The 14191-nt window shown below is 40.5% G+C and overlaps 1 protein-coding gene across 3 annotated transcripts in view; it reads left to right on the top strand.

Moving 5' to 3' along the window:
* PA200 (proteasome activating protein 200) overlaps positions 1–14191 on the top strand; it is a 102688-nt gene that overhangs the window by 33091 nt on the left and 55406 nt on the right. For all 3 annotated transcript variants that reach the window (XM_088963576.1, XM_088963577.1, XM_088963579.1), the window contains 2 exons: positions 7690–7791; positions 7944–8109. In XM_088963576.1, the coding sequence (XP_088819702.1) occupies positions 7690–7791; positions 7944–8109 (268 nt within the window). The remainder of the gene's footprint in view (positions 1–7689; positions 7792–7943; positions 8110–14191) is intronic.

Genomic DNA, 14191 nt, shown 5'->3' with positions numbered 1-14191 from the left:
GAAATCTGGTTCAAACAGGAGAGATTTATCAAATCTCTTCGGTCGGCCAGGATGTATTAAGCTTTCTATTTTATAGAACAAAAAGACTCTTGTGCCCCTATTTAAGTGTGGAACACATCATCTAACCCAATATTACATCTCATATTAAACATAAACAAAAATACTAATCTACCTCTATATAATTGACACTAACACTCCCCCTCAAGTTGGAGAGTATATATCGTATAATCCCAACTTGTTACATATGTAGTCTACTCTTGCCCGACTCAACCCTTTGGCGAACAGATTTGCCCATTGGCTTCCTGTGTTAACATATGCTGTACTTATTACTCCACTAAGAACCTTCTCTCTCACAAAGTGACAATCAAATTCTATGTCTTGGAAGAAATGTGAACAGTAGCTTGGTTGTCACAATAAAGCTTCATCGATGTGTCAATTGAGTACCCCCATCTCTTGTAAAAGGTTTCTCAACCACACTAGTTCACAAGTTGTATGTGCCATGGCTCTGTATTAAGCTTCTACACTGCTTCTTGCCACCACTGTCTGTTTCTTACTCTTCCATGTCACCAATTTACCCCCAAGAAAGGTAAATAACCTGTAGTTGACCTACTATCAATCAACATCGGTGTATCCTTCTATTTTAAGTTTTCCTCCACTCTTGTATAGTAAATGACGACCATAAGCTCCTTTCAAGTACCTTACAATCTTTAGAACTGCATCCCAATGAGGGACCCGAGGATTCTGCATAAATTGGCTCACCACACCAACCACAAATGAAACTCCTCACCCGTATCACTACTCAACTTAACATTCAATTCCATGGGTGTTTCAGCTGGTTTGGCACCCAACAACCCCGTCTCCTCAAGTAGATCAAGGACATACTTCCCCTTGCACAAGTTAATACCATATTTGGACCTTGCTACCTCTATCCCTAAGAAATATTTTAGTTTGCCAAGATCCTTTCTCTGGAAGTGATCATGCAAAAAGGTCTTCAACCTATCAATCCCGAACTTATCATTGCTAGTAATGACAATATCATCCACATATACCACCAACAAAATCTTCCCAGCATCAGAATCATAACTGAATGCTGAATGATCGACTTGACACTGTTTCATGCCAAACTTTTTCACTACTTCACTGAATCTTCCAAACCATGCACAAGGATACTGTTTAAGTCCATAAATATATTTATTGAGCTTACACACTTTACCATCCTCCCCCTGAGCAACAAACCCGGGTGGTTGCTCCATATACACCTCCTCAAGAAGATCACCATGCAAGAAAGCATTCTTGATATCAAGTTGAAACAAGGGCCAATCATGCATAGCAGCTAGGGAGATCAAAACACAAACAGAACCAATCTTGACAACAGGAGAGGTCTCTATGTAGTCAATGCCATATAACCGTGAATAACCCTTGGCAACCAACTGAGCTTTCAACCTCTCAACACTACCATTAGGCAAATACTTGACCGTGTATATCCACTTACATCCTACAACATGCTTACCAGGGGGAAGAGTGGTGAGATCTCACGTATGGTTATGAGCCAGAGTAGAGAGTTCTTCCATTGCTTGGCGCCACCCCGGAGAGATAAGGGCTTCTTGGACATCCTTAGGAATAAAAATAGAAGATAACAACGAAAAAAACTGTCAATGGGAAGGAGAGTGGTGAGAAACAAAACATAATTGGAGATAGGATGAAGGATACAACTACGTTTACCTTTCCGCAGGGCAATGGGAAGGTTAAGGTCAGACACGGGGTGATGATGGTGCTGCGGAAACTACTACTGGATCCGTCGATGGTGAAGAAGCTGGAGGGGTCAGTGCATGTTGATGCGTATACACTTGCTGGATAGGTGGCCGTGTAGGAGGAAGTGGCACCGGAGGCGAAGACTTAGTCGTAGCTAGAACAAGAGGAATGGGGTCCGCAACGAAAACTGGAAGTAGAAGGAAAGTGGAAGGAGAAGAGACATCCGACCCAGAAAAGAAAGGAACTGATTCAAAGAAGGTAACATCGGGACACACAAAAACCCGAGGGGTAAGAGGAAAAGGAAACAATGTAGGAAACAAAAGAGAAGGGAGACTAACCATCAAGGATGGACATAGGTATTTGGTTAATAAGAAAGCAGGATGTAAGCACATCACTCCAAAACCGTTTGGATACATTCATATGGTGCAATAGGGATCGAGTGGTTTCTAAGAGATGGCGGTTTTTCTGTTCAGCTACCCCATTTTGTTGAGGGGTGTAAGAGCAAGAGGTTTGATGAATAACACCATGTTGTTCTATATATTGTTGAAAGGGTGTATAAAATATTCTCAACCATTATCTGAATGTAGGATCTTAATATGGATACCAAATTGAGTGCGGGTTTCAGCATGAAACTTTTGGAAAATAAAAAATAATTCACTTTTTTCTTTCATAAGATAAAGCCATGCCATCCTTGAATAATCATCAACAAAAATAACAAAGTACTTGTATCCATTGTGTGACACTATTTTATTTGGACCCCAAATGTTCGAATGGACCAAAGAAAAAGGACTCGACAAACGACACTCGGCTCTATGACTAAAGGAAACCCGATGATGTTTCCCATATTGACACGACTCACAATCCAAAGTAGAAAGATGACTCAATTCTGGAACAAGTTGCTTCAGTTCTTTAAGAGACGAATGACAAGTCTTTAATGCCACTGGAGATGGGAGAGAGATGACTGAAGAGCTGTTGATGAACCACCACCACCACCATCAAGGTAATATAGTCCACCGGCTTCATGCCCTCCACCAATCTTCATCCTCGTCTTGAGACCCAGAAATACACAAGGTGAAGGGTAAAAGGTGATAGAGCAATTAAGAGACTTGGTTAGTTTACTAACAGACATAAGATTAAAAGGAAATTTGGGAACATACAAAACTGAAGACAAAGATAATGAACCGGTTTTAACATCACCAATACCACTTATGGAAGAAGTGGAACCATTAGCAAGGGTGATAGTGTGGGTAGTAGAGGACGAAGAATGTGAAGAGAACACACCTGGAGTCCCAATCAAATGATCGAAAGCTCCAGAATCAATGATCCAATGGGAGGGTTTGGATGCCAGACAAGACATCTAAGTGGGCAAGCGTAGCTGTACTCGGCTGAGAAGTAGCCTAGATCAACCACTCATATTCAGTACGCGAAATACTCATATCTCTTGTTTGGAGGCATCTGTAGGTGGAGGTGTCTGACCAGTCTGTTTACTCCCTTGTTCCATACCACCACTAGCCACTGCATGATTTGCCCAGGATGAAGGTGGGCCATGAAGATCATAACAAAAACTAACAGTGTGGTCATTTATACCACAATGCGTACACCTCCTCGAACCATTATTACGTCCTCGACCACAAGCTCCCCTTGAATGTTGACCTCCAACATGCCCACCACCACAGCTGTTGAAGGGATAGGATATCCATCGCATGGACACCCAAAGATTGCGGAATAAGGGGGCGAATTTCAAAAATTTTTCTCTCCCTTCAACTGGGAATCGCATTCCCTACTTAGAAAATCATATTTTCAACGATCATTCTTGAACCATAAACTGAACCAGATTTGAACCAAAAGGAGTAAGAGGGAGGATGTACCTGATACAGAGAAACAATATCTCCCAATGGAGGTGTTCACGCCCAAGGAAGGATCCAAAATTTGCTCCCACTGAAAATGGCGTAGTGCAGGGTGGAGCAGAATCAACAATGTTCTTCCAAAAGAACTTGACCCTTCGCAAGAATCAACTAGATGGCTCGTGAATACAGCTCCACCCAATCTTTTCTCCAAAAGATTGGTATCAAGATCGAATCTTGATTACTCCTGTAGAGAGGAGGAGATCGAACTGCTGGAGGCGGCGACTGTAGGAAGGAGGCGGCAAGAGAGGATTTGCAGGGTGCAGAATTCTCTTTTCTTGTGATCTCAGCTCTGAAGACAAGAATGTGTTGGTTGCATCTCTAAAGGCTGCCGCCCCCTCCTCCTTTTATAATCTTAAAGGGATCAACTCCTAGTCCCATTAGGAGTTGGAGATCCAAATCATATTTGGATTAGAAGTCCCTTTAAGTGATAAGGGATAACCCTTATTTTATCTGCATATCAGATCAACCATCTCCTAATCTAATTAGGTGGTTTCCAGATCTAAATCTTATTTAGATCTTGGACTCTCTAAGTGGATAGGGTCTGGGCTCAATCCTATCGGCTGATCCATCTCAGAATTCGCCCCATTAAGTGACTAATCAAATCAGCCCAGTTCGAAATGGGCTTAAGGCCCATTTAAGGTTATATATTCACTTAGCCTTCCAAACTGCTGCCCAGTTGGGCTTCCTTGTATGGCGTGGGACCCAAACGTTGATCTACACATCAGCCACATGGGTTCAGCCCAGCCTTTGTTACAAGGCCTGGCCGAATACACTGTTATGGATAGTGCACCCCCTGAAACCCATCTTATGGGCTCTATGGGCCCAACACTTACCCTAAGTGGTCCCTGGGCCAAGCCACCTTGTAACACTCAAGGACTGTGGGCTGATGCAAGATTAGCCCATTTGGTATTATCCTCAATGGTCTTACACTTAACCTCTCAGCCCATAATGATCATACATTGCCCGACAAGAGAGGACCTCTCCCTCGGCTGCAAGGAATAGTGTTGCACTCTCTGCTTACATGGATCCCGGGAATTAAAACCTTTTTGCAAATCATTTCGAAACCATAATATATATACTTTTATATTTCATATAAAATATATTTTGCAAAACAAATTTCAACGATTGAAATCGACTGTCGGCAGTCTTGGTTTCCATTAGTGAGAGTGCATCCCTGATCATTACCTTTGTTCGACAAAGGGGCTGATCCTGTCACTATGATCACCCACTCAGATGAATTCTCAAACTGTCCCAACATACCCAGGTTTTGACCCCCGCTAAGGATCTCACTGGTTGGTACATCAAAGACAGCCCAATCCAACACCTAGTGCAGTATCATAATCGAGTTTAGGGGTCGGGTGTAACTTTCCAGTTTTGCCCATCAATCTCCAAGGTCCAAGGCAATATTGGAAATCTGGTCCAGTTCAAAGATTCAATTAATCTTACACTGTACGTGCCTAGGGTCTCACCTTGGCAGTTGAGACAGGCCACCCCAACCGACTTGGTGGCACCACAGTGTCAGCCTTGTCAGGATAGGTCTCCCCAGACCGACCCACTGGCTGTGAACATTCTAAACTAACACGAGTCTCATTAAGTGTCCAGTTTAAGGGTATTACACAGAAACATACCAAGGGTACATGAATCAAATATGCACTTTTATTCATTTACAATAAACTCATAAAGCACATCATTTTGATTGAAGCTAAGGGCATACAAAATTGTCTAACAGCTGTACATATATTCACCTCTACTACCACGGTCTGGCTGACCCTGATGAGCTACTCTACCACCACGACTTCCCCCCCTTGTCATTGCAAAAGCAAACCTATCTGATATGGTAGGGTTCTCCGGATATCCAATGGAAGTCCTCCGGAGACAAGCAAACATCTCTTCAAGAGAAGGGAGGGAAGACCCACCTAGAATTTGGGCTCTCACCGGTTCGTATTCAGACTTAAATCCCACAAAAAATCTGGTAACATCAAGCTGTTCTCTTTGCTGTTGCTGAATTTTGACATCAGATGTAAGGGGGTGATACACATTCAACTCATTCCTTAGATTCCTCGGACTAGCATAGTACTCCTCAAGACTCTGATTACCTTGGTGCATATTAAAATACTGTTGATAGAGTTGGTATACCCTAGTGGTAATGTCTTTTCCTGAGAAAAGCTTCTTTGCATGATCCCAAATCTCTTTGGCTGTGTCTAAAAACATGAAGTTCACACTAATCTTGGGTTCCATGCTGTCCCATAACCAAGTCATAATCTGTGCATCTTCTTGTTCCCAATCATTGTACTCTTCGGATTCAACTAGGGGTTTTCTTCTCACATGTTTCACTTTCTTCTTAGCTCTGAGAAACACTTCAACAGATTTGGCCCTAGGCATGTAATTTTCTCCATTCAGTTTGATGTAGGTCATTTGCACTCAAGTAGTCAGGAGGAATCATAACAGATTTGTGCTCATTGCTGTCTCCCATGGCTGCCGATTTTTTTTTTCTCTCACACTAATATGTTACCCCAACTCACCAACGACCACCACACTACACTCTTATAGTTGAACAATCACCATTATCCAACACTTGCGGCTGACCATTACTGAAACATGCACTATCACAGATTTCAGCAATGGTAGTTACCACTTTTCTCCTCTTTTGGCACCTCACAAGAAACCACTACATACAAGAATATCACACCATCACTCCACATACCTTTGGCCACAGACCATACGCCTGAACACAGATCACGAGATTACTGTTGCAACCTCTTCGGTCCATCAGAGGGTTTCATACCAGCGACCTGAAACGACCACACCACACTCAATCGGAGGCATTCAAATCTCCAGAAGAAGAAAACGACCACTCCTTTTCAGCCTTTTTGTCAAACTCCAAAAACCCTAAGAGAAATCTGCACAATACTCAACTAGGGTGTGCTGAAACTGTACAGGTCTGAACCAAACTAATCAAGCTCTGATACCATGATAAAGTTCAGATCTGTATACCTGTTGGTTTCAGATTAATCAGAGAAGAAAGGATAAAGAAGAGAGAAAGAGAAAAGAGAGGGAAGAAAGAAAGAAGAAGGGTGAAGAGAGAAATCTGGTTCGAACAGGAAAGAAAAATCAAATCTCTCCAGTCGGCCAGGATGTATTAAGCTTTCTATTTTACAGAACAAAAAGACTCTTGTGCCCCTACTTAAGTATGAGACACATCATCTAACTCAATATTACACCTCATATTATACATAAACAAAAAGACTGATCTACCCCTATATAACCGACACTAACAAAGGCTCTAGTGGTTTATATCTAATTGCTTGTTGGAATAATTCTCTTTTGATTGATGATGAAGAAATGTTTTGTGAAATGATTCTTATAGAGTGTTACTGATTATATGCACAAACATTTTCTTGGAATATATTTTAGCTTGGGATTGGCTTACTGAATTTTAACGCAAAGCTTATTTCTTATATTTTCTACTGTCACCTGCATCACCTTGTTGTCCTACCAGACAGAACCATTCACATATTTCTGCTTTTGTCTTCTTATGTTTGCTAATTTTTCTTTGGTCCATCAGTGCAGGTCAAACTTACCTTTTTCCCTCTCCCAAACACTTATTGATTCCTTAGTTTACCTGGCCTTCCACCTCATTGTGAATTATTTTTTCTTTTCCTGATTTCATTTACTCCAATTTTTCCAATTCATGCATAGAATAGATAGGAAGCTCTATTGGACAAGTGATTTGCTATTGATTCACCGATACGGTTCACATATTGTTTTTTGAATACTGATTTTGTTTTCCCATGGTGATATGGATTTTCTATTTGGACCAAATTAAAAAACTCCAATATTTGTTATAATATTGCTATCTTTCTGTAAATTCAGTACCCATTTAATTTTGAACTTGTTTTCTGTGAACTTTTGTCCTTAAACTGTCATTTGCAAGGTTTTGATGCTAAGAAGTCAATGTAGTTTGCACCATACTCAGTTTGGTTATTCAGTAACTTGGTTTATATTGTTCTTTGAACCAAAATATTTTCAGATCACTGTTGGAAAATCCATGGCACAACTCATGCTTTGAAGGTGCTGGGTTTGTCAGACTATTTCTTCCTACAAACATGGACAACCAAGAATTCTTTTCACAGTAAGGATTTTAAACTAATCCTTTTAGGGAACTAATCCTCCACACCTTTCTTGTATGATCATTTTGTGTTCTCTTTTTCTTTAATAATTTTTATTTATTATGAAAAAAAGACTCATTATGGGTGATTAACTTCCTATCTGTTGATATGACAGTGATTGGGTTAAACAATGCATAGACCAGTGGGATTCAATACCAAATTGCCAGTTTTGGGACAGTCAATGGGCTGCAGTTATTGCTCGTTGTATAAAGAAATTCAGTTATATAAACTGGGACTGTTTCTTGCCTGCACTTTTCACTCGATATTTGAATATGTTTGAGGTAAGTTCGGGAATTCTTTTACAAATTCTGTGCTCTTACTGTATTTGGAAATCTTTTTGTATTTTTTTGTTCTGTATTTATAGTTTGGAAGTTTAGATCATCTGTTTGCATTCACATGACCCGCTTTTCTTCAGTTTGTTTTTCTTGCTTCTTGGAAGTGCAACAAAAAGTGGGACCTACACAAATATGTGGTTGATGTTTTTCTGATCTTTCACACCATGATTAAAAGCATTAGACTTTTAGACGTAGTTGAATATGTAAAACAGTGGAGCAACTTTTCTTCTTAATCTATTATTTTTTTTGGGTTGTCCATGCTACAACCTTTCTTTATTATGGACTTTTCATGTATAAGAAAAAGATAATTTCCAATTAATATGTAATGTCTGGTTTTCTAGGATTCGTTTCCCATGGTGTGTAATCTGCATCTATTTATACACTTGTATTGCTGTTTCAATTTACATATTGAGATCACATGGTGTAACATGCATTCCATGTTTATGGAAAATTACCATCAAATGGTGTGCAGGATATTATTTTGATTTTAATCTGTTTGTCAATGTGTATGATTGTTGATTTTTTAAATATCCTTTTTTTCCTTTTTAATGTATGACCCCTATTATTTATGATTTAATTGTTAATAGTTGACCGGAAAGTGGCAACTTGCATACGCACACATACGTTTACACACATATTGATAAGTAATGCATAATTAAAGGAAAAAATGACCAAAACGTAAAGAGAGCTTTACAAAGGGCATAAGACACTATGCTGACCCCAATTGTAGCCAAAGAATTGCTATACCCTTTATATCCGTTTAAGAGAATCCAATAAATCTCTTACCATAGATCTGAGTTTCCAAATAACAAATGCATATTGGTAGTGTTCAGATACAATGCATGGTTAGATATGGTGCTGTAGAGAAGATGGGCCGAATGGCCCATAGGCTGTTACTATTATCTTTATGTTCTTCTCTGTAATGGGCCTTATTCTGGGCCCATACTCTTCTATGTTCCTTTTTTGTAATTTCTTGTCCAACTAAGGACCTCTCTTGTAATTACTAAAAGATTAACTTAATAAAAGAGTATTAGAGTGTTAGAGGGAGGTTAAGTTCGAACTCCTCATCCTTTAACTCTCCTTGCCGCAACTCTCTCTCTCTCTTTTTCTTCTCTAATATTCTCTAATCTTCTATTGTTAGTTTCTCTGGTTTTCTAGCATAGTCCCATACTTCTAGGGCTGTTTTTCAACTTGGTATCAGAGCGGGTCACTGCTTGGCGTGTCCCTCATGTGGTTCTAGTTCAGCCAACTACATGAGAAGGTTCTACGGCTGAATGTTTACAGTCATTTGCCTGGTTCTTGGAGGTCATTGGAGGGTGCCCAAGTTTCTATACACTTGGAGAAGGGTTCGGTGACCAGGAAGAATCAGAGAGCAAGTTTTCAGCCTGATTTGAAATCAGAGAAAAAGGGATTTCGAAGCTAGCTCAGGGAGCAAAGTGTTCGGCCTGGTTTGAAGTTCAAACCAGAGATACCGTAAGTTGTCTTCTCAGTTCTTTTCTGAGTTATTTTGTTATTTGGAAGGTTTGTTAAAGCATTCAAAGCACACCTCCATTCGGCCCACTGTTGCTAGACTGATTTTACTCAGAAATTTCTGGGTTATTCTGGAAGTGTGGTTCGACTGTTATTGGACTTTCAAACTGCTGAAAACTGATCTAAACTAAGTGGTACAAGCCTCTACTTTAGTTCAGCTACTTCTTGGACCTATACGGAGTGTTCTTGAAGTGATTCCTACTTGTTAATAGTGGAGTGTTGACTGCTGCATACATAGTGTTTGTAAAAAAGCCTCTTAAGTACTATGGATTATATTTTTTGTTCTCTTTGGGAAAATATTGTTGGGAACCAAGAATACATAGTGTTTGGAAGTCGGTTGATTGTTCATTGAAGGCTGAATCAGGCTTCCTTCTTCTTGAAAGTGCTGCCACCGAACTTGGTTCTCACGGCTGTTAAGCCTGAACTGAGTTTGTGAGTTGCTATGTTTGTTGTTTGATTCAACTCAATCAGAGTTCTTTAAAATCAGTATACTATTGGTAGCTTGCCGAAACCCTAATTGGAGTCTCAGAAATTGAAAACAAGAGTACTGCTGAATATGGACATACTTCGGGAACTACAACTGATTCCTTGTCGGCTGTAACTACAGTTAAATTGGATGGAACCAATTATTTGGCTTGGTCACAATCCGTAAAAATTCATATTTGCAGTAGAGGGAAGTGGGGGTTTATCTCCGGGAGTAAGAAAGCTCCCCAATGGATGATCCCTCTTATGATAAATGGGTGCAAGAGAATTACATAGTGATTGGGTGGTTTGTGAATTCAATGCAGCCATAGATTAGTTAGCATTATCTCTAGATGAATTCAGCTAAGGAAATCTGGGATAGTGTTGCAGAAATGTACTCCCAGAAATTGAACGTAACTAGAGCCTATCAACTAAGGAGTGATGGAAGAATCTGAGACAGGGGGAGAAATCCCTTACAGCATATTTCTCCACCTTGAAATCTCCATGGCAAGAAATTGATCTAATAGAGGCAGTGGCATGGGATACTCCCAATGATGCAGAGACCTACCGGAAATTAGTTGAAAGGAACAGGGTTTTTGAGTTCCTAACTGGGCTAATTCCTGAATATGACATCACAAAACAAAATATTTTGTCCAAGGAAAGTGTCTCACTATCACAAGCATATGCTTTAGTCAGTAGTGAAGAAAGCAGAAGTCGGGTACAGGTACAAGGAATTGGCACTAATGCATTTGCAAATATGGGGGTTAAACCCAAAGGAGTTATAGGGGCACCCAGTGGAACTGGAAAGAAAGAGGTTGTCTGTGAGTATTGTAAGAAGCCAAAGCACACCAAGGACAAGTGCTGGAATTTATATCCCGGACTTGTTCCTGCTCGATTCCAGAAGAAAAATGATGTAGGAAGACAGGGAGTGCAAATGCAGCCACGAGTACAGATGCTGAAATTGAGTCTGCCTGTGCACAATTGGCAGCCATGAAGGCCGAGTATGAAAAGTTTGGAAAGATGATCAGCCATCTTGAAGGAGTGACCTCATCATCCAACCCTTCAGAAAATTCAGTCACCACTGCATTTGCTCACTCAGGTATAAGGGCTTTTGCTAACCATGCAACCACCTCAGGTAATCCTAAGATCCCTTGGATCATAGACTCAGGTGCTTCTGATCACATGACCAATCTTTCCACTTTGTTTGTTTCATATAATTTGCTTCCTGGCCGTGACAAAATCACCTTAGCTGATGGCTCTCTTGCCCCTATTTCTAGCAAGGGAACTGTCAAGACTACGGACTCCTTACTCCTATCGTCCATCCTTCATGTACCTAGATTGAATACTAATTTGTTATCTGTAAGTAGCTTAACCAAATCATTGAATTGTTGTGTAACATTTTTTCCTTCTCATTGTGTTTTTCAGGACCTGGAGTCTCGGAAGGTGATTGGGAGTGGCCATGAAGCGAATGGAATATACCTGCTTGACACTCCTGGACAATGCATTGGTCATCCTAAGAATGCTGCCTTTGGATCTACCTTGTTAGAGTCTGTCAGTCGAATCATGTTGAGTCATTGTTGTTTGGGTTATTTGTCTTTTTCTGCTTTAAGTCATCTATTTCCTGAACTGTTTAAGGGAGTCAGTGTGTCCAGTCTTAATTGTGAGTCTTGTCAGTTGTCAAAGCATTGTAGAAACAGTTACCCTTTGGGCAATAAAAGGTCCTCTTCTCCTTTTATTATTGTGCATTCTAATGTGTGGGGGCCTTACCACTTATCTTCTATGGGAGGTTACAGATATTTCATTCTGTTTATTGATGACTTTTCTAGATTCACTTGGATATACTTAATGAAATATCGTGAAGAAGTTTCAAGACTTGTGAGGCAATTTCATGAATTTGTTTTAACTCAGTTTGATACCAGAATCAAGATTTTCAGATCTGACAATGCAAAAGAGTATTTTGAGAAGAGTTTATCCTTGCATCTCTCTGACATGGGAGTTGTTCATCAAAGTTCTTGTGTTAGAACCCCTGAATAGAATGGAGTTGCTGAAAGAAAAAATAGGCATATTGTTGAAGTTGCAAGGAGCTTTTTATTTGTCTCACATGTTCCCACAAGATTTTGGAGTGATGCTGTTCTCACTGCTACCTATCTCATAAACCGTATGCCATCCAGGGTTCTAGGGTTTAAATCCCCCTTCAGTATTCTTCATCCAGACAATGATCTCTTCCCTATTCCTCTCCTTGTGTTTGGCTGCACCTGTTATGTTCACATTCAAAGTGTCCAAAGACATAAGTTTGAACCAAAAGCCCACAAATGCATATTTCTTGGTTATTCCCCCACACAAAAGGAGTACTATTGTTTTGATCCAAAGACTGGCACTCGATATGTCTCCATGGATGTTACATTTGATGAACTTTCTCCTTTTTATGGGTCCTCTCAGGAAGGACATTGTCAACAGGGGGAGAATTTGTCACAAGTGTTTGGTCTTCCTCTCCCTGTCCCAGTTGAGTCTCTTGATGGGCCCGTGTCCTCACAAAATGAATCAGGGGGGGACCAGTCACTTCATTTTTCTTGTCCTAGTACTTCTATCTCTTTACCTCCTTGTCCTACCCACAATCCCAAGGTGTATTATAGGCAAAGGTCTAGGAATGAGCAAGTTGTTTCTCTTGCTGCAGATGAGTCTCATAACTTCCAATTGCAGATGAGACAATAGGTGCTATTTTAACCTCTTTGAAACCATCTTTCCCGAATCTTGATGTTCCTATTGCTGTTAGGAAAGGAAAACGGAAGTGCACTGTACACTGCATTTCCAAACACCTTTCTTATGACCTACTTTCTCCTTCATACTTTGCCTCTCTCTCTTCAGTTGCTTCTAACCCTATTCCTAGATCTGTGTCAGAAGCTCTTGAGATTCCAGAATGGAGAGATGCCATGCAATCTGAGATGGATGTCCTACACAAAAATGATACTTGGGAAGTGGTGGATTTGCCTGAAGGGAAGGATCTGATTGGTTGCAAGTGGGTCTTTATCATTAAATACCGGGCTGATGGGACTATTCAGTGGTATAAGGCCAGACTGGTTGCCAAAGGGTACACACAGACGTTTGGGATTGATTACTTGGAGACCTTTGCTCCAGTTGCGAAGATGACATCTGTGAAAGCTCTCTTATCTCTAGCAGCTCACTTTGATTGGCCCCTTTATTAGTTGGTTGTAAAGAATGCATTTCTGAATGGTGACTTACATGAGGAAGTCTATATGTCTCTCCCTCTAGGAATGTATGGAAATGAGATGCAAGGAAAGGTATGCAAATTGAAGAAATCTCTTTATGGCCTCAAACAGTCTCCTAGAGCATGGTTTGAGAAATTTAGAACATCACTTGTTAAATTTGGCTACACTCAGACACAGTCAGACCATACTTTCTTTGTGAAGAGAGGTGATTCCCTAGCAGTCTATCTCATTGTGTATGTTGATGACATTATTGTGACTGGTAATGATGCCTCAGGAATTCGTGCTCTTAAGTCTTTCCTTCGTACAAAATTTGAGATTAAGGATCTGGGGGAATTGAGATACTTCCTTGGCATAGAAGTTGCTGGATCCAAGAATGGGATTCTTATCTCCCAAAGGAAGTATGTCCTTGACTTGCTCTCTGAAACTGGGAAGATGGGTGCTAGACCAGCTGCTACTCCTATTGATATGAGTCACAAACTGTTTGCTTCAGATGGGACATTGTTGGAAGGCAATGGGGTTTTTCAGAGACTTCTTGGGAAGCTTCTGTACCTGTGCATGACTCGGCCAGATATTGCATATGCTGTTAGCTGTATTAGCCAGTACATGCATGCACCTAGAGATACTCATATGGCAGCTGCAGAACGAGTTCTGTGTTATTTGAAAGGCTCTCTGGGAAAAGGGATTCTATTTACCAAGCATGGACATCTGAAACTCGAAGCCTATACTGATGCTGACTGGGCTGGAAATATTGATGACAAAAGATCCACTTCAGGGTATTGCAGTCTGGTAGCTGGTAATGTTGTCTCTTG

The sequence above is a fragment of the Nelumbo lutea genome, chromosome 1, assembly GCF_056320005.1.
Source record: "Nelumbo lutea isolate HS-2025 chromosome 1, American lotus-T2T, whole genome shotgun sequence".
NCBI lineage: Eukaryota > Viridiplantae > Streptophyta > Magnoliopsida > Proteales > Nelumbonaceae > Nelumbo > Nelumbo lutea.
The sequence above is the reverse complement of the archived record's forward strand: the minus strand, read 5'-3'. Positions and strand labels throughout refer to the sequence as shown.